This window comes from Mixia osmundae, assembly GCF_000708205.1.
Source record: "Mixia osmundae IAM 14324 unplaced genomic scaffold scaffold_1, whole genome shotgun sequence".
NCBI lineage: Eukaryota > Fungi > Basidiomycota > Mixiomycetes > Mixiales > Mixiaceae > Mixia > Mixia osmundae.
In genome coordinates, this window is record NW_014575563.1 from 995080 (window position 1) to 1015742 (window position 20663).

Consider the following 20663-nt stretch of genomic DNA (forward strand, 5'->3'; position numbering starts at 1 on the left):
TCCAGCCAAGGATCATGTCGACAGACAGCGACGCAGCAGACAAAGCGGCACGTAGAGCGGCACGCAAAGCAGCCAAGAAGCTCGCCAAGGACGCACTGCCGTCAGCTCCGGTGAATGGCACTGCTGAGCCCGAGAAAAGCTCAAAGAAACGCAAGTTGGACGATGAGGGAGCAATTGCAAGCATAGACGACAGTGAAAAGGCTGCAAAGGCCCAGCGCAAGCTAGAGAAGAAGCAACGCAAGGCTGCCAAAGCAGCTGCAGCTTCCGCAGCTTCTTCTGCTGCGTCTGCGAGCGAGCCCAGTGCGCCAATTGCATCAACGTCCACAGCAGAACAAGCGGCATTCTTGACAGAACACTCGATCAGCCATGAGCCCGACTCTGCAGCTACAGAGTACCCTCCTGTACTCAGCTTTGACGCTCTGCCGCTCACCAGCAATCTGCACGCCAGTCTGGCTACATTTGATTTCAAGTCGCCGACACCCATCCAGTCTGCTTCCTGGGGCGTCCTCTTCAAGGCCAAGGATTGTGTAGCCATAGCAGAGACTGGGTCCGGCAAGACCATGGCTTTTGGCTTACCTGGCCTGCACTATATCATGTCTCAGGAAAGTACGAAGAAAGCAAAGTCAGTGGCCATGCTCGTGGTCGCGCCGACGCGCGAGCTTGCCATGCAAACCCACGTCACGCTCGAAGCGCTTGGCCGACCTATTGGACTGGGCGCAGTGTGCATCTACGGCGGTGTATCCAAGGACGAACAGAAGCGACTCTTACGAGCTAATCCGCGTATCGTCGTCGGCACGCCCGGCCGTCTGCTCGATCTCGCCCGCGAGGAATGCTGCGATCTCAGTCATGTCAGTTGCCTCGTACTGGACGAAGCAGACAGAATGCTTGACAAAGGCTTCGAGAACGATATCCGGACGATCATCGGCATGTGCAAGACGAAAGAGCAGGGGAGACGGACGAGCATGTTTTCTGCTACTTGGCCCACCTCGGTCAGACGTCTGGCCGCAGATTTCATGTCTGACCCCATCCGTATCACCGTTGGCTCGGATGAGCTCACTGCCTCTACCTCGGTAAGATGATGCTGCCTGACTCGTTGATGCAGCTGGCTTACACTGCGCACAGGTGGAGCAAACCGTCAAAGTCCTTGCAGACAGTCGCATGAAGGACGACGAACTCCTCAGGACGCTATCCAAGGCAGGCTTCAAGCCAGGCAAGGCTTCTAAAGCGCAAGGCAGCGGGGCCTCTCGCGAGAAATGTCTCGTCTTTGCGCTGTACAAGAAAGAGGCAGTCCGAGTGGAAAACTACCTCTCGCGCAATGGCTACGAAGTATGCTGCATCCAGGGTGATCTCAGCCAGGACAAGCGAACGAAGGCGCTAGACGATTTCAAGACGGGAAAAGCTGGCTTGATGGTAGCTACCGATGTCGCTGCTCGTGGTCTCGACATACCCAAAGTCGAGCTCGTTATCAATGTTAGTATCTTGCCAGCCCGTGACGGCACAACGAGCAATGAGCTGACGCTTTGCGCCTGCAGTATACATTTCCCCTGACGATAGAAGATTATATTCACCGTATAGGCCGAACAGGAAGAGCCGGTCGCAAGGGAAAGGTACGCCGTTTCTTTCTTCGCATGCCGATAGACAGACCTGATGAGAGACATCAGAGCATCACCTTCTTCGTTGGCGACCACGACAAGGCGCACGCGGGCGAGTTGACACGTGTGCTCAAAGACGCCAAGCAAGAGGTGCCCGAGGCGCTGACGGCCTTTGGCGGCACGATCAAGAAGAAAGAGCATTCTGCTTACGGTGCTCATTTCAGAGATGACATCAAGGGTACAGCGAAGAAGATCATCTTTGACTGAGCCTTGGTGAGATCATGCATGCTTGTCAAAAGTTTTGTGAGAGAAAGTAGGGAACGCTAAAGCTCGCCGAGCGTCATTTGGGGTGTCACCAATCTCGCAACACGGCCTGGTCGAGAGCTCGTGTGAGCACCTGCGCTGTGATAGTAGACGGCCTAGACCGATCGCGGTAGAGAACGGCGTTGTCCTAGACGAACGAGCACTCTCGCCCCGCCTCCGCTGCACCGCGACATCATCACAAGCTCGACAGCGGATCAGCGCCCCATACACCCTTGCAGACCGGCGCATAGCATAGAATACTAGCACAGGTAAGGTCTTGTCTTCTGACTGACCCTCACTACGGCTAAAAAGCAGGTATTTTGCAGCTCGCGCACTCGAAGCGGACGTGCGCCATTATGTCTGGCTTTCTCGGTAAGGTCACCGGGCGGGACAAAGCTGGCTCGCCCGCGCAAGAAGGCAAAGCTCCAGAAGGTGCCAATCCCGTTCGTCCCTTCCCCCTTCGTTCGCTATCTCAACGGAATTTGAGCATACTTGTTCTTGCCATGTAGGACGATACCGAAGTTCTCGATGAGGGCGACAAGAGCATTCTCATGGGCATCATCAGTCAACTCCGTCCCGGTGTCGACCTCAGTAGGCAAGTCCATGGCTCGTAACGCGTCTGGTCGACGCTTATCGCTCGAGCTTGGCCGCGCAGAATCACGTTACCCGTCTTTGTGCTCGAACCCCGCTCGATGCTCGAGAGAGTCACCGACTTTCTCAGCAGTCCGGATCTTATCTTCGGGCAAGTCAGGTCACTCTTTCGGCCCGCGCGGGAGCTCACGCGCGCTGTGTCCGCTGCAGAACTGGATCGAATCCCGACTCGAAGGAGCGCTTCATCCAAGTGCTCAGATACTTTCTTGCGGGCTGGCATATCAAGCCAAAGGGCGTGAAGAAACCGTGAGTTTCAGCTCATCTAGAAGTTCGCAAGCTCACTTGCGCGATGTCAAGGTACAACCCCATATTGGGCGAGTTCTTCAGATGCAGATACGACTACAATGACGGCACAGTAGGCTACTACATCGCCGAACAGGTCTCGCATCACCCACCCATCTCTGCTTACTACTTCGTCTCGCCCGAGAACAGCCTCGTCATCTATGGCGAACTCCGACCGAAGAGCAAGTTCTTGGGCAACTCTGCTGCGACAATCATGGAAGGGACATCAAAGGTCAAGTTCCTCGATAAGCCAGAGGACGGCGAATACATCATCTCCATGCCGAACATGTATGCTCGCGGTATTCTGTGGGGCAAGGCAAGTCAGACTCGCTCTTGGCTGCTGGCTTCATGCTGACACGCATACACAGATGGTGCTCGAGATTGGCGATGTCAGTCACGTCGAGAATGCTGCGAACGACATGACGTGCGACATCGAATTCAAGAGCAAGCCTTTCTTCGGCGGCACCTACAACTCTTTGCACGGTCATGCGAAGGAAGGCAAGAAATCTGAATTCGCGGAGATCAGTGGCAAGTGGAGCGAAGTCATGGAGATCAAGCGTGACGGCGAGAAGAAGGTCCTGTTCGATGCCGGCAAAGCGGACGTGACGCCAAAGAGTGTATCTGATGAAGCTGACCAACTCGATCACGAGTCCCGAAAGCTATGGAGCAAGGTCACTGCCGCGATCAAGAAGAACGATCTCGATGCTGCCACCGATGCAAAGACGGCGATCGAAGATGCGCAGCGGGATCGCGCAAAGGATCGCGACCACAAGAGCGAGACTCATGAGCCGAAGTACTTTGTGCTCAAAGGCGACGAATGGGCGCCCAAGTTTGAGTACGTTCTCTATCTCTTGCGTTCTCGTGGTAGCTCAACGAAAGTGTCAGTCTGCCTTCTGACCCGAAAGAGGCCAGCAAAGCGGTAGCAGAATGGATTTACGGCAGCGACAAGCAGCCGCCATCACGCGCATCATGAGCGCAATCTACTCGTCGCATTGTCTCGCTTCACTTGTCTGCATGCTCTCAGCTTTCGCCCGCAATCTCGTCTGTCTTTCGGGCAACAGAAGACAGAATTGCACGATACACACGCGCGCACGATCAGACGAAATCCTTGCCGATGCATCGTTCAGAGTGATTCGAATTCGCAGCTCCTCTATCGCCAGACCTTTGTGACCTTTAGATCTCGAGACATAGTGTAAGCATAATGGAACTCCGTTTCGCATCACAGTGTCGCGTCGCAGGTATCGCCTGTTGCATCTGTTGGCTGACCTTCATCGCACTCTACTCAATCCGACTCTACTCAACTGCTCAAACTCAAGATGTTGTTCAAGCTTGCTATCGTTGTCTTTGCCTTTGCCATGCTCGTCAACAGCTCGCCTATGCCTGACGAGTAAGTTCTCTTCGTGATCACTTGCAAAGCTGACCCCCTGATCCGACCAAAGCGGCACTCCAGCCGCTTCGGACGACAAGCCAGATGGATGCCAAGTCTCGACCGGTCAGTGTTTATCCGCCACATCACACGCATCAAACTCATTGAGCGAGACAGCGCAAAGTTACGTCAATTGCAACCAAAGCGACAAGCAGTAATAATGTTTGCCACCTCGGCTGTGAGTTGTTTGGCGTGGATGGCCTGCTCAAGCTGACGAGCTTCTCGAAACAGCCCAAAATAGCCACGCTGGATGACGAGCCGGCCAATACTCAATGTTGGGAGACCTAGTGCACACCCATGTCTGCTGTGATAGCGCCAGGCTGCAGTGCGAGCTGCATCGCGGCGGATCAGCGACGGTACGCGGACTGGAGGGCAAGGCGCACACATGACATGCGCGCGAGAGAGACGAGTGGCTGTGGTCGCGCTTGCCCATCTCTATGTTGCTTCTTGTCCTTCTTGTCGTCGAGTCGTTGGTCTGATCTGATAGAGTTGATGGCGAGAGTCACACTCTTGTCCGACGAGCAGATGCGCCTCCCGATGATGTGCATGAGCTTTGTCGGCATCACAGCAGATCACCCGTCTTTGGCTGACATCCGGTCGCTGCAATCGCACGGCATAGAAGCAGCCATCCCTATCAGTCTGCAAGTTCTGCGTTCAGGGCTCCTATCGGGTTTGCAAGATTCGAGAGTGACTTGTCGTTCTTCTTGCCGACCGCGTTCTCATCCTTATCGACCAAGTGCGCCTCCGACATGACAAGCCCGTATGCAGTAGAGCATTCCAAGCGTCATGGGCAGCACAAGTTCGCCTCATCACCATGGGACAGATGGTTCCCCTCATTCGATAGTCAGCCAGGCTACCGTCTGGGTCTGTGCAGATCGGCATTTCTGAGCGGACTCGAACGCAGCTGTCGTCTTCTTGTCGAGCCAACTTCTCCTCTCTGCGAGCGAGTGTGCCTACATGGGATGGCCGTGAGCTGCTCCTGCTGTTCCGTCCACGTCACTGGCAACACTCCTTCGTTCGCTGCATCACCGCTCGACAGAGATGCTCCCATCATCGACTGCTCATACGAAGTTAGTCTCAAGGCTCCACTGACGGATCCTCGCTCGAGTATGAAGCGACTATATCGGCAGCATCGCCAGAAGTGCAGGTTGTCGTCGAGTTGAGTGAGTCGCGCAATTCGCGGCCGGATTTTGTGCGGGAAAGCTACACGCCGCCTTGTTTTCGAATAATATCATTTGGATCGCACAGGGCGCCTCCTTCTCAGCGCGTACGTGACCGTTTGGCCGCGACGACGCGTGACATTAGACAGTCCTAACCAAGCGTCATTCGCTCGGAGTCAGTCAACCCGCTCGTTGCAAAAGGTGAGCATAAAGTCATATTTGTATATCGCAGCGGCAATCATCATCATCAGCTCTGCTACCTCCTCGACGACATGCATAGGCCGCTGGCAGATCTGCTGGCCTCAGCACTCACTGTACCGTGACCGGGATAGCTACAATCAGCGATTTCGATGCGCGCAGACACTCAAAGTCGAGATGAACAGAGAAGAAAGCAAAGCATTGCATTGCATTGCATTGCGTAGTCGTAGCTGTCGAATCGAGAATGAGCGCATTGGCAGCAACCACTGCTGGATGAAATGCTCTTGCGAGTGCGTCAGCAGTGACATGGGCGAAAGAAGAGAAGGACTCATAAAAGACACGCGTGAGAGAGACGAGTGGCTGGTATCGCGCTTGCCCGTCTCTCTCTTGCTTATGACCCCCGCTGTCGCCATCCTGAGTTTGCGCTTGCAGAGTCGCAGAGTCGTTGTGGTTTGATAGAGTCAATGGCGAGAGTCACACTCTTGTCCGACGAGCAGATGCGCCTCCCGATGATGTGCATGAGCTTTGTCGGCATCACAGCAGATCACCCGTCTTTGGCTGACATCCGGTCGCTGCAATCGCACGGCATAGAAGCAGCCATCCCTATCAGTCTGCAAGTTCTGCGTTCAGGGCTCCTATCGGGTTTGCAAGATTCGAGAGTGACTTGTCGTTCTTCTTGCCGACCGCGTTCTCATCCTTATCGACCAAGTGCGCCTCCGACATGACAAGCCCGTATGCAGTAGAGCATGTCAAGCGTCATGGGCAGCACAAGTTCGCTTCATCACCTTTACACAGAGGGTCCCCCTCATTCGATAGTCAGCCAGGCTACCGTCTGGGTCTGTGCACATCGGCTTTTGTGAACGGACTCGAACGCGGCTGTNGTCTTCTTGTCGAGCCAGCTTCTCCTGTCTACGAGTGAATGCGCCTCATGATGATACCCGTCAGCTGCTTCAGCAGTTCCTTTCAATCATTGGCAACATTCTCTCGTTTCTTGCGTCACCGATCGACAAAGTGACTCCCATCTTCGACTACTCGTACAGAGCTAGTCTCAAGGCTCTGCCATAGGATCCTTGCATGAGTATGAAGTGGCTGTATCGGCAGCGTCGAGTCGAATCGAGTTCAGTCGAGTCGAGTCGAGTCGAGTTGCGCGAACGCGAAGTCGGGAATCGGAGCAAGTGCAAAAATACTGGAAGATATTTCATCTGATGCGATAGACTGCTGCCCCGTGTCATCGCCCGCACGACGCTCTGTCGCGCGTTTGCCTCTGACTCTGGCAACCATGATCCCGGCTCTAAGCGCATCTCAGTCAGACTGACCACCAGACCAAGCAATGTCTAAGATCGCTACTGCCATCTGCATTGCTTTCGCCTGCCTTGCCATGGCTTCGCCGACAGCACAATCGTCAGCCTACTGTACGAAGATCAGCGAAAGCTAACACTAGTCTCTGCCAGGCAAGCCATTGGCGCAGATAACAGCAGTGGCGAGGGAGGCTGTACACGCATGTGTAAGTCTCCAATGTGTGCTTTCCAGTCTCCTACTGACGAGTAATGCAGCGAATGGCGGCTGGCGATGCGTGCCGTCCAAATAGGCATTGCGCGCATCAAGGTCCGCGGCAGTGCCAATCGATCGGAGAATGAAACGACAGGCGTAGTTGCAAGTCCGTGTTGATGATGGACGAGTCTTGCCGTTGGTTGGCTCGTGTGAGGTCATGTGCGTGTTTCAACTCTGAATGAAGCACGACTGAGGCTGTGAAGAGTCAGAGTTTGGAGCAAAGTGTCTTAATGCACGTTCGACGCTGATCACGTTGAGCACTCTGTCTCTCTCGCCGTGCACAGAATTGTAAAGTAGAGACGAGCAAACAATGTCGAAAATCACCATTGTCATCTGTCTTGCTTTCGCCTGCTTGGCAATGGCTTCGCCCGTCAATGTGCCGTAAGAGCTCGCCTTTGCTTGTTCTGATCGAACCAAAGCTGACGCACGGTCGGATCCCCAGCAGAGCAGCCGAAGCTAAGCTGAGCGATGCCGAGGCCGGCTGTAGAAAGATGCGCAAGTAGTTCGTGCTGAATGCGTGCTCTGACTGACGTTTACAAGAGCAGCGGATGGGACTTGGCAATGCGTGCCCACGCTCCCTCGCAAGTGAGATCGCTGACAGCCCGTCCTCTGTAATGCGATGCGAAGAGAGGTCGATCAGCGGTAGTGGTACTTCGCAGCTTCATAGCCTGTCGGGAGACCCTAATGTAGACTTTTGCACCCATGGCGAGTGCACTTGTGGCTGAAGAGTCCTGCATGAGACTCTTTCCTCGTTGAGATGTGCCGATGACTCGGTCGTGAGCTCTATCGAAGCGATGATGTACCAGTCGCAAGGTGGCAAGACCGCATCAGTCAGGCCAACGAAACACGCAGCAGGTTGAAAGAGAAAGATCTGCATTAATACATGTACAGAAGTCTTACACTGCCAGTCGATATGAAGCGTACCGCCCTGCCGTTTCTGCGAGACTTTGCACCCGTGAGCATGAAACGGACATGAAGATGCAATTCCTTGCCTGAAGGACGAGTAATCTTGACAACCTGGCCTCTCTTGAGGCCGTAGTACCGCGCAACAGGGTCGCTGAGCAGTATACGCGGCAGCTGCGTATCTTTCAAGCGACTATAGACGTGCATCAGTTCCTGTTTGGCACAGAAAATGACAAGTCTGACTATTTCTTGAGTAGCTCTGCTTTGTCCATTGGCGAAAGGACTTCATGCTTGGGCACGAGCGTGTGCTGTGTGATGTTGACGAGCAGTTCGCTCTCAGAGAGGGCCTCTGCTGTCGTATGCTGACCTGCTTGCGCCAATGCCTGCAGAAAGCGCCAGGCTCAGTCTTGCCCGCATAGACTGAAGACAGGGCTCGGCTTGCCCTCAGCGCAGGCGGCGTGATGCTCTGTTTGTAGATCAAGATGCCGCTATGTAGGTTGCGATCGAGCAAGACCGTCAGGAATCTGTCACGTTGTCAGCTCTGGCATGGTCAAGACAGAGCAGGCAAGACTGACTCCCTGACGGGTTTGATGCCGAGCGATCTCTCTTCGGCGAAAAAGACGTAGATCTGTTGCACTTCTGTCTCTTCCCTGCCAGCTACCGGAACATGTCTCGACGCATGAAAGTTGAGCGCTGTGCGGCTGTCGATCCGACGGTCAGACCATTAGCATTGCTTGACGCTACGAGACTTGCTCGAGGTGTCCGTTCATGGTGTATGACTCTGTGAACTTTTGCAAGGACATGTTGATCTCCTGCTCGGACATGGTGTAGCCCTGCAAAGCTCGTCTGAGCTCTGGGCAGCTCGAACAGGCGTCGGTGCTGACCCTATCTCTGCAGAGCTCGCGGACGGTCCTGTTGACTCGCCATACTCGAGCGATATCTCGCTCCGTGTCATCATCCTGCCAATCAGTACCCGTTGAGCACGATCCAAGCGTGCCAGGGTGGCCCGACTGACCATCGTTCTTCGCCGGCGTGCTGCACTCCCTTTGGACGTACAAAATTCGCGACTCGGCGGCTCGACGTGGTCTCGTCGTGCTGTCACGGCTGACCGGCGATGATCTTCTGCCCGACCTGCGCAAACTTGCTCATCGTGCAGACCTCCGAGCAATCGACCAACTGCTTCGGCTGCCCAACATGTCCCTATCTCTACCCGATTAAGCGCAAGGTCACTTTCAACCTCTTGCAGGTCCTACTGGCACTCAATGGGGCTCCCTACGACAGTACTACGACCCGAAACCGCAAAAGAGGAAGCAAGTCGATGATGTGCTCGGTGGAGAAGATGCTTGGAAGAATGTGGACTCCATGGCAGGTTCGTCAGACTAGACTGTGCCGTCTATCGGAGCTCAAGGGGCTTGTGATGGACAGTACCTTGCACGAAGAAAGACTGCAATGGGACACGAGCATATTATATGCAGATCCAGGTGCGGTCTTCTCGTCCAATGCGCTTACTTGAGGCTTAGAGGCGAAATACGTGCACAGACGCGTAGTGCAGACGAGCCAATGACGACTTTCTACAGGTACGCACCTTCCCTGATATGACATGTGCATGCTGAGCATAGACTCGCAGGTGTACACTCTGCGCGCACAATTGGAAAGAATGACTGCTTGCATGCCCGCCTATTTGTACACGCTGTTGTTGCGATTCTAAAGCCATTCTCTGTCATCGCTCGCCCATGAGCCAGTGATCTGAGCCAAGCACGAAAGACTGACATTGTTCCAGGAGGCTTGGAAGTGATATCGTACGTCACCCTGTTGACGCCGGCGACCTCGTTGGTGATTCTGGATGAGATCTTCCGCAAGACGTCTGCAGGAAAAGGGAACCAATCTGCCGTCATGAAATCTTGCGACTCTACCGCTCTGAGCACGATGACCTGATCGTATGTACGCCTATCGCCCTGGACTCCTACAGCTTGGACAGGCAACAGTGCAGCGAATGCCTGAGAGATCTTGTCGTAGAGTCCTGCTCTGCGGATCTCTTCAATGTAGATCGAATCGGCGTGCTGAGCAATCTTGACTTGTTCTCTCGTCACTTCGCCAAGGATGCGGATAGCTAGACCGGGGCCTGGAAAGGGATGTCGCCCGACGAGATGGGCAGGGATATCAAGCAGTCTGCCAAGCGATCGCACCTCGTCTGTGTTGACCAGTGAATCTCAGTCAGAGCATCTGACTCAAAGCACGGTAATGCACCTTTGAAGAGCTCGCGGAGGGGCTCGATCAACTTCAACTTCATGTTCGCCAGTAAGCCGCCAACGTTGTGATGCGTCTTGATCGTTGCACTGGGACCCTTGAAACTGATCGATTCAATCACATCGGGGTATAATGTCCCTTGCAGCAACCATTCTATCTTGCCCTTCGCCTCGCCTCCTTGCACCGCTAGCTCCTTCTCCGCTTCCGCTTCAATCTCTGCTGCTTTCGCTTCAAAGACCTCGATGAACGTATTGCCGATGACTTTGCGTTTCTTCTCAGGGTCGGTGACGCCTTTGAGCTTGGTGAGGAAGAGATCGCTCGCATCTACTACCGTCAAGTTGACGCCAAGATCTTCGTTGAGCATCTTGTGGACTTGTGCGGCTTCGTTCATTCGTAGTACGCCATTGTCCACCATGATTGCATGAAACCTGAATCTCATCGCTCAGTAGCTTGTCATGCGCAAGCGAAAGAACAGGACGCACCGATCGCCAATGGCTTCGTGCATCAGCTTTGCAGCAACAGAAGAATCGACGCCACCAGAGACTGCACCGATCACTTGGCCTTTGGGACCCACGAGCTCTCGTATCCTTGCAATCTCCTTGTCGATGAAAGTCTCCATCTTCCACGAAGCCTCACAGCCGCAGATGAGCTCGGCAAACCTGGCGATGACTTCTTTGCCTCGAGGCGAATGAGTCACTTCCGGATGAAACTGCTCTTGCATAAGCTTGTGATATGTGTAGGACTGATGAGCTTGCTTGTATGCCATAGATGGGTTTGGTCTCGTGCACGAGCGCAGCAAAGGGAGCATTTGGCGTTGTGGCGACCACAACGAAATCATCTGGCTTGTTCTGCAGTCTATCAGAATGTGACATCCAGACCTGCAAAAGCTGTCAGCTGGACAAATCTGTACCCGCTTCTCCGAGGACAGCCACGCACGGGCATCTCGCCACTGATCCCCTCGAAGAGCTTATCGACATGAGAGATTCCATCGTTGCCGTGCTTGATGATGCTAATAATCGCTTCGCCGTATTCGCGGTGTTCACACGACTCCACCCTCGCTCCAAAATGATGCGCCGTCTCTTGCAAGCCGTAGCAAACGCCCAGTACGGGCAGACCACACGTGTAGACTTCTGGGTCGACACGTGGCGCGTCGTGGTCGTAGACCGAGTAGGGCGAACCAGATAGGATGATGCCTTTGGGTTTCCAGGGGAGCTCTGATAGTTTTTGTGTGCATGGCAGCATCTCGCCGTAGATGCCGAGCTCGCGAAGGCGCCGGACGATGAGATGCGAGTACTGTGATCCAAAATCGAGCACCAGGCTGTATGTGCGTCATCGTATAGCACGAGGAGCAAGAGAATATGGCCAGTAGACAGGAGTAGCGCGAAAAAGAGCAGAGAGAACGAGCCAAGGTCAGCGCCAGCCAAGATCTAGTCTGGTGCCAGTATAGGCTCACATCGTGTCATACGCATCTGCGATATGGCCCGTCGTCGCCATCTTGCGGGTGACTCGGCGGCAGAGAGCAAGCGCTCGAGCTTGAGCAGTCGCGACGCGGTCGTCGTCACAAACGTACAAACTGGCAACAAGCCGGACAAAGATGACGGCGTCTTCTCCTCTAGCTGGCTGCATGTACTCGTGATACAATGTTGGACTGTCAGGAGAAGCTGGACGATCCGGCCAAGTCGGGTCAGTCCTGGCATTTTCGGCGCACGGTACACAGCACTAATGCGGTGTTGACATGATCAGAGAAGCCCGCAAAGGCTCAGCCGAAGCTCATCGGGTTCACAAAGCAGCTCGAAGCACGCCAAGATGCTCAACGACCAGATTCAATCGTCGCGCGCAAGATGGCCGTCTTGATCGTCATCGGCTTGATCACCTATGTCGGCTACGCCTTCATCTGGCGTGTCTGCGTGCCCATGATCCACCAGAACGCCAAGCGAAGAGGGTCAAGAACGCAAGGCATCGTCCTGCTGGTCTTCTTCGTCATACTCTGGCTCATGTTCTGCTGGTCTTATCTCGTCATCATCACTACGCCGCCGGGCTATGTCAAAGATCACGTCCAAGTCTCTGCCGAGCCGCGTTGGAATGCGCAGGAGGGCCGCTTCGATGACAATCCGGGGACGTCACAATCATCACTGATCGCAGGTCCTGCTTATCCTACGCCTGCAAGACCAGAACACGCTCATTTACAAAACACCCATGCGCCCGATCTCCAAGCGGGCCCACAGAGTTTTGCTGCCGGACTGCCAGCTACACTTGAGGGAGCTCTAGGCAGCATCGCTCCTCCGTCTTCGGCTGCTACACCTGAAGAGAAACCCGCTCGTACCGGACCACAGCGAAAGATACCCGAGCATGCTGTTTTGAGTCCACCAGCACGCTATTGCTACAAATGTCAACGCATCAAACCGTACAGAGCTCATCATTGCCGTCACTGTGGTCAATGCGTGCTCGGCATGGATCACCACTGTCCTTGGATAGGCCAATGTGCAGGCGCAAGGAACAAGAAATACTTTATGAACTTTCTCCAGTGGGCTGCTATCTTCACAACCTATACTTTTCTGGCCAGTCTCTTGGCTGCAGTCCCGCCGCATAGACCAGCAGGCGCCTCTCATACTGCCGACCCGCAGCAATTCGTGCTCATCGGGATAGCAGGATTCTTTATGATCTTTACCGTCGGTATGGCCGGCGCACACACTCGCTTACAACTTTTCAATATCACTACTATCGAAGAGATAGGCATCACTCGCATGCGCAGAAGAGAGAGGGCAGCTACAACGCTCGAGTATGGTCTCTGCTCTTTCGGCAAAAAGGCAAAGCTTGTCGACGAATGGGATCACGAGTGGGGTCGATTAGACAAAGAAGGTAACATATGGTGGATGGGCTCGGCAAGAGCGAATTGGGAAGCTATCATGGGTACCAGCAAGCTCGGATGGTTTTTGCCGATCAAGCCGACAAACCGCCCAGATGGCCTCTCTTACCCTGTCAATCCTCGCTTCACGCCCGATGGGCGATGGCAACGCCGTGCAGACTGGCCGCAGCAACTCCAGTGATCACCGCAGTATCTGTCACGCTATGTTGTTGTACGATCAAGCATACAAGAGGCCCCTGTCCGATCATTTTCCTCGCTCATTCCTGAGATTGTGAAGCAGATCGCAGGATGCTGGCCTCGTCAGAACGCACGCAGTACGCAAGCTAGATCACAAGGATGGACTACATTGATGGTACAAGCTGGAGGACTTGCAGACCACTCAAAAGTTGATCGCTTTGCCATAGCTTGCCATTGCGGCTTCCTTGAAAGCCTCGCTGAGCGTCGGGTGAGCGTGACTTGTCCGTGCGATATCTTCTGCACTGGCGCTGTACTCGAGAGCAAGCACGGCTGAAGCGATCATCTCGCCCGCATTGGGTCCGATGATGTGCACTCTGCTCGTTTGCTTAGTTATGCGCAGAATTTTCAAGAGTGATGTGGCTCACCCGAGAATCTTGTCAGTCTCCTTCTCGACAAGGAACTTGACAAAGCCGTCAGTGTCGTCTGCTGTTTTTGCTCGCGAGTTGGCCAGGAAAGGATACGAGCCGGTCTTGTAGTCGATGCCCTCTGCTTTGAGCTCCTCTTCGTTCTTGCCCACCCATGCAACTTCGGGATGAGTGTAGACGACTGAAGGAATGGCACCATAGTTGACATGACCATGACCAGAGTGGATATACTCGACACAGGCAATGCCTTCTTCTTCTGCCTTGTGGGCGAGCATAGGACCGAAAGTGCAATCGCCGATGCACTTGATGTTCGTTACACTCGTGTCGTACTTGTTGTTGACGACAATTCTGCCCTTGTCATCGAGCTCGACACCGATCTTGTCTAGGTTGAGTCCAGTGGTATATGGCCGTCTGCCGATTGCTACGAGGACGACATCAGCGTCGAGTTGCTCCTTCTTGCCACCCTTTGCAGCTTCGACATTGAGCGTGAGCTTGTCGTCTGTCTTCTCTATCCCAAGCACTTTGGTATTGAGCTTGTACTTCAAACCCTGCTTGCCGAGGATCTTCTGGAACGCCTTTGCAGTAGCACCGTCGAGACCCTGTCCGCCAATGTTGCCTTGAAATTCGACGACGGTCACTTCGGAGCCCAGTCGATTCCAAACACTGCCTAGCTCGAGTCCGATGATACCGCCGCCGATGACGAGCATCTTCTTTGGTACTTCTTGCAGATCGAGTGCACCGGTAGACGAGACGACGCGCTTCTCGTCGACCTCGATACCCGGAAAGGGTGTGACTTCTGATCCGGTGGCGATGATGACGTTCTTTGCAGAGATGCGCGTCTCGCCTCCATCGTTGAGACTGACATCGAGCTCTGTGGGCGAATGGAAAGAGGCAGTGCCTTTGATGTAGTCTACCTTGTTCTTCTTGAACAAGCCCTCTACACCGCCTGTCAACGCTTTGACGGATCCATCCTTTGCCTTGAGCATCTGCCCCAGATTGAGCTTAACGTCGCCGACTGCAGAGTTGCCTGTATAAGCTTGCCGGGATAAAGCGAGTGGGGAATGACTTGCCATCAATGCCGCGCTTTTTGAGATCGTGCATCGTCTGATGGTAGATATGCGAGTTATTCAACATCGATTTCTGCAGCGCGCCATATAGGGTCAGCATACATCATGTATACCAACACCTGAGACGTACCGATGGGATGCAGCCTACGTTGAGGCAGGTTCCGCCTAACGCGCCTCGCTTTTCTATGCAAGCGGTCTGCGATGACTCGTCAGCGCGGTAGCATGCGACTACGTGCAAGGCGTACCTTGAGACCTAGTTGGCCTGCCTTGATCGCGGCGACGTAGCCACCAGGACCTGCAAAGCGTCGAGAATGAGCAAGAGCGTCGAGAGGGACGAGATCGATGGACGTACCGCCCCCAATGACGACGACATCATAGGGATCTTGCTGTGTCGCGAATCCCCTAGACTGGATGAGCGCATAGCGACCCGCTACTGTGAGGGTGATCGAGGGCCGGGTGGACCGTCCCCATCGCTGTGACTGTAACGATCGTAGGTGGCGAGCGAAAGACCGTACAGAAAGAAGCAGAGAGAAGCCCAAGGGTCAGTGAACAGGCCAACGATTCTCGATGATCAGCGCTAACCTGCCGCAGACTCAGACGAGCTGCCATTGCGAGATGGACGAAGGTTCTGTCGCAACGTCCAAGGCCCAACAAGTTCGAATGGATGAATCAGCTGAATTATCGATATTCAGCAACTGCCCCGAAGCATCGCGCCTTCTGGCAGGCTCCAGCGTTGACTCAGCGCTCGGCTCGTACGATGATCTCTCCTGACGATGACGATGGTTTGAGCAGGAGGTTGACCGTGCTGTACGGCAGCCAGACGGGAAACGCAGAGGATGTGGCCAACAGGATCGCAAGAGAAGCAAGACGGCGACACTGGATCGCACGCTCTCTCGCGATGGACGACTATGACAAGGTCCGCTGCCGAGCTCTCAGATCTGAAGCGTCTGACGGGTGGCTTGCCGTCCTCGGCAGAGCGAAGTGCTCGAGGAGCAGTGGATCATCTTCGTAGCAGCAACGAGCGGGCAAGGGCAAGAGCCAAGCAATATGAGATCATTCTGGCAATTCCTCTTGCGATCCGATCTGCCCGCTCAGCTACTCGACCAGCTTCGGTTCACAGTGTTTGGCTTGGGAGATAGCAGCTATTCCAAGTACAATTGGCCTGCCAGAAAGCTCTGGAACAGGTTGCTCATGCTCGGCGCTGTCCCTTTTCACGAGAAGGGCGAAGCGGACGATCAGCACTATGCAGGGTCAGCAGAGCGATTGTGAACACGCTTTTCAGAAACTCAGCTTGTTGCGTCGACAGGATAGAAGGCACGCTCGATCCTTGGCTTGAGGATTTGTGGCGAACATTGGACGCGCTCATGCCTATGCCGGCTCATCTCAATCTCATCCCATCGACAGCCATGCCTTCCGCGCGAGTGTCACTCTCGTCAGCCAAACAGAGCACCCTTTCCGATGTTGTCAGCTCGTCTCAAGACCTCGTCTGGGCGACTGTCTCTCGCAACGAACGAGCAACTGCGCCAGACCATTTCCAAGACACGCGTTATTTTGATCTCACGCTGGACGATGCTACGCAATGGAGAGCGGGTGATGTGCTCGAGTTGAAGCCCAAGAACATCCAGAAGGATGTAGACATGTTCCTCAAGCATGTCAGATGGGCAGACCAAGCGGATCAACCGCTCAGAATAGAATCTGCATCGCAAGGCTAGCTTCTCTGCTCTAACAGGAGTACACTTCTGAATGCTCGAGAACTAGCAGATCAACCTTTACCGCCCTATTGGCCTGCGATCGCGACCGTGCGGCAGATTTGCAGGGAGCTATTGGACATCTTTGCCGTTCCTCGAAGGAGTTTCTTCGAGATGCTCGCCTACTTTGCAAAGAGCGACCTCGAAGCCGAGCGCCTGCGCGAGTTTTGCATGCCCGCCAATCAGGTCGGTGCTAGCAGATGGCCAAACGCAGCCAAGGTAGGCTGACCTCTACCTGCGATGACAGGACGAGCTGTGGGATTACTCCACCCGACCAAGGCGGACGATCACAGAGGTGCTGTCCGAGTTCAAATCTGTCGAGATACCACTGGCGTACATCTTTGATGTCTTTCCCGAGATCAAGCCTCGGCAGTTCTCCATCGCTTCGTCATCGCTCGTCGATCCAAAGCGCGTGCAATTACTCGTTGCAATTGTGGACTACAAGACGATCTTACATCTGCCAAGGCGAGGCGTGTGCACACACTGGCTCAAGACCCTACAGCCAGGTCGGCCCTGTCTCTTTTGGTACAGCCATTGGTTCTGACGTGGTGCGCAAACAGGCACGAGGCTGCAAGTCAAGATCATGCCTGGCTCGCTCGAGACGCCAAAAGAGATCAACACGCCTATCATCTGCGTCGGTCCCGGTACCGGCATCGCACCCTTTCGTGCATTAGCACAAGAGCGAGCAGCTCAGACCGAGCAAACAGGTAGGGTGACTCAGCGCATCTCGCTCACAGCGCTCATTGAATCTACCGCAGATCTGACGATCTTCTTTGGCTGTCGATCGCTCGAGAAGGACTTCTACCATGCTCAAGAATGGCAAAAGGCGCACGATGCTGGCCGCCTGAAGTTTATCGTAGCAGCTTCCCGCGACACGGTACGCTCGTTCGCTAACTCCAGCTGGGGCATGCTGATGATACCGACAGCCGGACAAAGTATATGTCCAGCACAAGCTTCGAGAGGAAGCAGTCTGGCTGTGGCAACTTCTTCGGCAAGGGGCACATGTATATATATCGGGTTCTGCGGGTCAGATGCCCAAATCAGTTCGCAAAGCGCTCATCGAGATCATCGAGACGCAAAGTCACGTTAGCAGGATGGAAGCGCAAGCGTATCTGGACACGATGGAAGCAGATGGTAGATTGCAAGAGGAGACCTGGTCGTAATAATGTCGTTGTACAACACTATGCAAAGATACGATCTAGAAATTCGCCTACGCCGCCGGCATCGTTAGACGTGGTCACATGATCGGAATACTGCTGCACTGTCGGCATCGAATTTGCCATTGCTACTCCGCAGCCAGCTAACCTAAGCATACCCTCGTCGTTCTCACCATCACCAAACGCAATCACCTGCGCTGGCGAGATGCCTAATTCATCACAAAGCGTCTGAAGTGCTCTAGCTTTGTTGATTTTGGCGGGCACACATTCGAGTATGAAGGAAATAGCTCGAGTGACGGTCACTTGCTCTTGCGGGAAGCGAGACTGTATCGCGTCGATTGCTTTCTGGATGAGGTGCTGCTCGTCGCTGCAGCATCCCGTCACTTTGACGACTTGTATCTTTCCCGACTCGATAGACGCTAGATAGGCCGACACGTCCACCTCGACGATATTCTTGTCATATTTACGCCCTATCTCTACCCAATCCGTCTTGCCGCCTTGCTCTCGATTGACAACGGCCACTTCATCGTGCGTGAAAGCAAAGGCGGTCAGATTGAGTTCTTGTAGCTTGGCTATGAGACCGAGTGCAAGCTCAGGCGCAAGTGCGAACGTATTCAGTAATTTGCCCGTGTCGTCGTAGATCAACGAGCCATGGCAATGGATGGCAGGACATCCGTCCAGGTGGAGTTGCTTTCGTATGCTCTCACAGCTGACGAATTGCTTGCCGCTCGCAAGCACAACGGGGATGTCGGGCCTCATACGCCGTATGCGATGGATAGCGTCGACCGTTCTGGGGTGTACGGTGTGCTGGCTTGTGAGAAGTGTACCGTCGACATCTGCGTGGGCGCATTAGCGGATGCAGCTCGGCGTGGCGATCTTGCTTGCCAGAGATGATCAGCTGGACATCTTCTGCTGCTATCAGAGCTGTCATGATCGACCGGACGAAGAGTAGACGATCGACCGGTCAAGGAAATAGCACGTCAGCACGTCAGTCACCGCCACGCACCCTGCATCTGACACGTAGCTGACGCGCTAACGCGTTGACGCGTCGCGACACTTTCTACGTCGGTGACTGTGCTCGGATCTAGTGCCGCTTGTCTTGCCCAGGCTATGGCTCCTAGGGCCCCAAAAAGCTCGTGCAGTAAGCCTGCAGCATCTGAAGAAGTATCTGTTAGCTCTATCGCGCCGCGCAAGAAGCGCCGCACTGGCTACACTCGCCGGCGCCGCTACCCATCCATATCGCCTCCTCCAGACTATTCCAGCATAAGGGAGGAGCTCGCCGCAAAATTTGGCCCACGGAATCCAGCAACAGATATCCCACCATGGCAAGAGAACGTTCAGCCACGGTGGATGGAAGATCGACCGAGGCGTCATCGTTACCGCTCTGTTGGAGAAGACGAATCGTTCATGGAGCTATGCCGCCTGCGCCGTTCCATGATGGGTCCAATACCTAGAGCAAGCGACCTTGCTGCATCTTGCACTCCGACTACCATCAGCGATCTGGCAGCAAGGAGCAGTGAGCCAGCCGAGAGGCCGGGCCAGGATCCGCTCCATCCGGTTGACAGCTCGATCGGACACGGGCAGCAACCCGCTGTCGCTCCACGCGCCGACGCTCGGTCGGCTGACGTACGACATGCCGGTCTCGATGGCGCATCCCGTCGGATTAGTCCTGGCGAAGTCGAAACGCAACAGTATCCTGCCGTCACGCAAGATGCTTCATCTCAACCTGCAGACGATAGATCTGCCTCAGCCACGACGAGTTGGCGAGACTCGATAGTTGCGGATCTGCAAAGTCGCAAACAGGTGTGCGACAAAGTGCTGTCCAGCGTCGAGGGCCACCGACAGCAGAAGCAGATCCTTATAGATACTTACGAGTCCTCCCACCCAGGGAAGATCAGCGCCAACTGCAAAAGAGCCAGCACTCTCGAGTATACCGATAATGAAGGGCGAAAGCATGCGATGCCTCTTCACACAGGTCAGTATGACACAGAGCGCGTTTTCACTGTACTGACCCGTCTTCATCTCTGAACAGCATCTTGGGAGGACACGCTCGTCAAACATACCGAGCCAAAGCTGGGCAGCTCGATTCCTCACCAGACGTATGACCAGTTGCGCAAGCCTGCGTCCGAGTATGCAAAGGTCTTTAATGACTTCAGACACAATGCCATGCGAAAGGTGCTTGGCTTTCCTGCCATTGGCGTTGCAATTCGCTGACGGTTACTGTTCAGACAATCCGTGATTTTGCCGACTGTCCAGAGCAAGTATATCTTACTGTTGGCCTCCGCACGGACACAAGCATAGCCTCTGGCGACGGAGACAGCATCGCTGACCCGAGAGTAGCTTGGGTGGAAGCCTCTGCCGGCCTGGTGGATAATGAAGAGCTTCTTCAGCCTGCCCTTGACTTCCTGGAAGCATACTTCACAAAAGGCAAGCAACTACGAGCGTCTTACACTCGCGACACTACCACACCAGGCGGCACCATCTCCGTTCTTGAACACAAGCGGAAGATGCACGAACTAGAGCAACGATATCAGGAATCCGAGCAACGACTTCGGGAACTTCAGCACCAGCTGGCGGAAAGCAGCCGTACAGGTGCTAGCAGTGCGCCCGTTGATGATTAGACTGCATCGTCTCGGCAGGTGCCAGCATAGACACAGGAGGTAGCGCGTCTCGAGGAAATCGCGGAAGAGCAGTGCGAAACCACAAAAGTGCAGCGCGAAACCATAGGAGAGCAGCGCGAAACTATGAAAGAGCTGGACAAGGAGATACGGGCGTACGAAGAACTCTTAGAGAGAAGAAGAGTAGCTCGCCACTCAGGCAGAGATCATGCATGTTGATAGGGTTGGACAATGACGTTGTAGACGGAACATAATGATCAGGTTGTGTGCGCTGCTCCGCAGGTCTGATTCC

General features: G+C 54.4%; 16 protein-coding genes across 16 annotated transcripts; 8 read left to right on the top strand and 8 right to left on the bottom strand.

Annotated features, from left to right (window-relative positions):
* Positions 1-14: 14 nt before the first annotated feature.
* L969DRAFT_91738 (uncharacterized protein) lies at positions 15-1859 on the top strand (the record flags this gene model as incomplete). The annotated part of the gene is made up of 4 exons (XM_014715421.1): positions 15-1070; positions 1123-1470; positions 1533-1607; positions 1662-1859. The coding sequence occupies 4 exons, from the start codon at positions 15-17 to the stop codon at positions 1857-1859; spliced, it is 1677 nt and encodes a 558-aa protein (XP_014570907.1).
* Positions 1620-2217, bottom strand: L969DRAFT_141971 (uncharacterized protein). Its single transcript, XM_014715422.1, has one exon. It carries the CDS (start codon positions 2142-2144, stop codon positions 1872-1874), a length of 273 nt encoding a protein of 90 aa, XP_014570908.1. The 5' UTR covers positions 2145-2217; the 3' UTR covers positions 1620-1871.
* A 34-nt stretch (positions 2218-2251) lies between these two features.
* On the top strand, positions 2252-3801 carry L969DRAFT_91740 (uncharacterized protein; the record flags this gene model as incomplete). Its single annotated transcript, XM_014715423.1, has 7 exons — positions 2252-2338; positions 2405-2490; positions 2551-2637; positions 2697-2792; positions 2844-3144; positions 3197-3663; positions 3714-3801. 7 exons carry the CDS (start codon positions 2252-2254, stop codon positions 3799-3801), a joined length of 1212 nt encoding a protein of 403 aa, XP_014570909.1.
* A 7-nt stretch (positions 3802-3808) lies between these two features.
* Positions 3809-4048, bottom strand: L969DRAFT_91741 (uncharacterized protein; the record flags this gene model as incomplete). Its single annotated transcript, XM_014715424.1, has 1 exon — positions 3809-4048. One exon carries the CDS (start codon positions 4046-4048, stop codon positions 3809-3811), a length of 240 nt encoding a protein of 79 aa, XP_014570910.1.
* A 96-nt stretch (positions 4049-4144) lies between these two features.
* Positions 4145-4412, top strand: L969DRAFT_91742 (uncharacterized protein; the record flags this gene model as incomplete). The annotated part of the gene is made up of 3 exons (XM_014715425.1): positions 4145-4215; positions 4268-4320; positions 4372-4412. The coding sequence occupies 3 exons, from the start codon at positions 4145-4147 to the stop codon at positions 4410-4412; spliced, it is 165 nt and encodes a 54-aa protein (XP_014570911.1).
* A 47-nt stretch (positions 4413-4459) lies between these two features.
* Positions 4460-4687, bottom strand: L969DRAFT_44320 (uncharacterized protein; the record flags this gene model as incomplete). Its single annotated transcript, XM_014715426.1, has 2 exons — positions 4460-4586; positions 4638-4687. The coding sequence occupies 2 exons, from the start codon at positions 4685-4687 to the stop codon at positions 4460-4462; spliced, it is 177 nt and encodes a 58-aa protein (XP_014570912.1).
* A 321-nt stretch (positions 4688-5008) lies between these two features.
* Positions 5009-5385, bottom strand: L969DRAFT_69220 (uncharacterized protein). Its single transcript, XM_014715427.1, has one exon. The coding sequence runs from the start codon at positions 5306-5308 to the stop codon at positions 5108-5110; it is 201 nt and encodes a 66-aa protein (XP_014570913.1). The 5' UTR covers positions 5309-5385; the 3' UTR covers positions 5009-5107.
* Positions 5386-6942: 1557 nt separating this feature from the next.
* Positions 6943-7200, top strand: L969DRAFT_14491 (uncharacterized protein; the record flags this gene model as incomplete). Its single annotated transcript, XM_014714895.1, has 3 exons — positions 6943-7013; positions 7064-7116; positions 7166-7200. 3 exons carry the CDS (start codon positions 6943-6945, stop codon positions 7198-7200), a joined length of 159 nt encoding a protein of 52 aa, XP_014570381.1.
* A 496-nt stretch (positions 7201-7696) lies between these two features.
* On the bottom strand, positions 7697-9130 carry L969DRAFT_69223 (uncharacterized protein; the record flags this gene model as incomplete). The annotated part of the gene is made up of 9 exons (XM_014715428.1): positions 9082-9130; positions 8951-9025; positions 8811-8899; positions 8642-8767; positions 8488-8590; positions 8310-8449; positions 8132-8259; positions 8064-8100; positions 7697-7946 (listed from the first exon to the last, which is right to left on the bottom strand). The coding sequence occupies exons 1-9, from the start codon at positions 9082-9084 to the stop codon at positions 7697-7699; spliced, it is 951 nt and encodes a 316-aa protein (XP_014570914.1). The 5' UTR covers positions 9085-9130.
* A 6-nt stretch (positions 9131-9136) lies between these two features.
* L969DRAFT_84147 (uncharacterized protein) lies at positions 9137-9746 on the top strand. Its single transcript, XM_014715429.1, has 5 exons — positions 9137-9291; positions 9348-9435; positions 9492-9547; positions 9606-9643; positions 9694-9746. The coding sequence occupies exons 1-5, from the start codon at positions 9181-9183 to the stop codon at positions 9725-9727; spliced, it is 327 nt and encodes a 108-aa protein (XP_014570915.1). The 5' UTR covers positions 9137-9180; the 3' UTR covers positions 9728-9746.
* L969DRAFT_84150 (uncharacterized protein) lies at positions 9714-11855 on the bottom strand. Its single transcript, XM_014715430.1, has 7 exons — positions 11767-11855; positions 11250-11631; positions 11069-11191; positions 10796-11022; positions 10314-10741; positions 9837-10257; positions 9714-9783 (listed from the first exon to the last, which is right to left on the bottom strand). The coding sequence occupies exons 1-7, from the start codon at positions 11805-11807 to the stop codon at positions 9771-9773; spliced, it is 1635 nt and encodes a 544-aa protein (XP_014570916.1). The 5' UTR covers positions 11808-11855; the 3' UTR covers positions 9714-9770.
* A 98-nt stretch (positions 11856-11953) lies between these two features.
* L969DRAFT_91747 (uncharacterized protein) lies at positions 11954-13360 on the top strand (the record flags this gene model as incomplete). The annotated part of the gene is made up of 2 exons (XM_014715432.1): positions 11954-11996; positions 12057-13360. 2 exons carry the CDS (start codon positions 11954-11956, stop codon positions 13358-13360), a joined length of 1347 nt encoding a protein of 448 aa, XP_014570918.1.
* A 144-nt stretch (positions 13361-13504) lies between these two features.
* L969DRAFT_100794 (uncharacterized protein) lies at positions 13505-15457 on the bottom strand (the record flags this gene model as incomplete). The annotated part of the gene is made up of 7 exons (XM_014715433.1): positions 13505-13730; positions 13782-14796; positions 14852-14921; positions 14979-15044; positions 15094-15143; positions 15201-15327; positions 15431-15457. 7 exons carry the CDS (start codon positions 15455-15457, stop codon positions 13559-13561), a joined length of 1527 nt encoding a protein of 508 aa, XP_014570919.1. The 3' UTR covers positions 13505-13558.
* Positions 15458-15605: 148 nt separating this feature from the next.
* L969DRAFT_91749 (uncharacterized protein) lies at positions 15606-17759 on the top strand (the record flags this gene model as incomplete). The annotated part of the gene is made up of 8 exons (XM_014715434.1): positions 15606-15764; positions 15824-16098; positions 16155-16555; positions 16610-16782; positions 16844-17102; positions 17157-17303; positions 17355-17473; positions 17523-17759. 8 exons carry the CDS (start codon positions 15606-15608, stop codon positions 17757-17759), a joined length of 1770 nt encoding a protein of 589 aa, XP_014570920.1.
* An 18-nt stretch (positions 17760-17777) lies between these two features.
* Positions 17778-18684, bottom strand: L969DRAFT_91750 (uncharacterized protein; the record flags this gene model as incomplete). Its single annotated transcript, XM_014715435.1, has 2 exons — positions 17778-18589; positions 18639-18684. The coding sequence occupies 2 exons, from the start codon at positions 18682-18684 to the stop codon at positions 17778-17780; spliced, it is 858 nt and encodes a 285-aa protein (XP_014570921.1).
* Positions 18685-18863: 179 nt separating this feature from the next.
* On the top strand, positions 18864-20625 carry L969DRAFT_42343 (uncharacterized protein; the record flags this gene model as incomplete). Its single annotated transcript, XM_014715436.1, has 4 exons — positions 18864-19728; positions 19786-19928; positions 19982-20354; positions 20393-20625. 4 exons carry the CDS (start codon positions 18864-18866, stop codon positions 20623-20625), a joined length of 1614 nt encoding a protein of 537 aa, XP_014570922.1.
* Between the last annotated feature and the right edge of the window lie 38 nt (positions 20626-20663).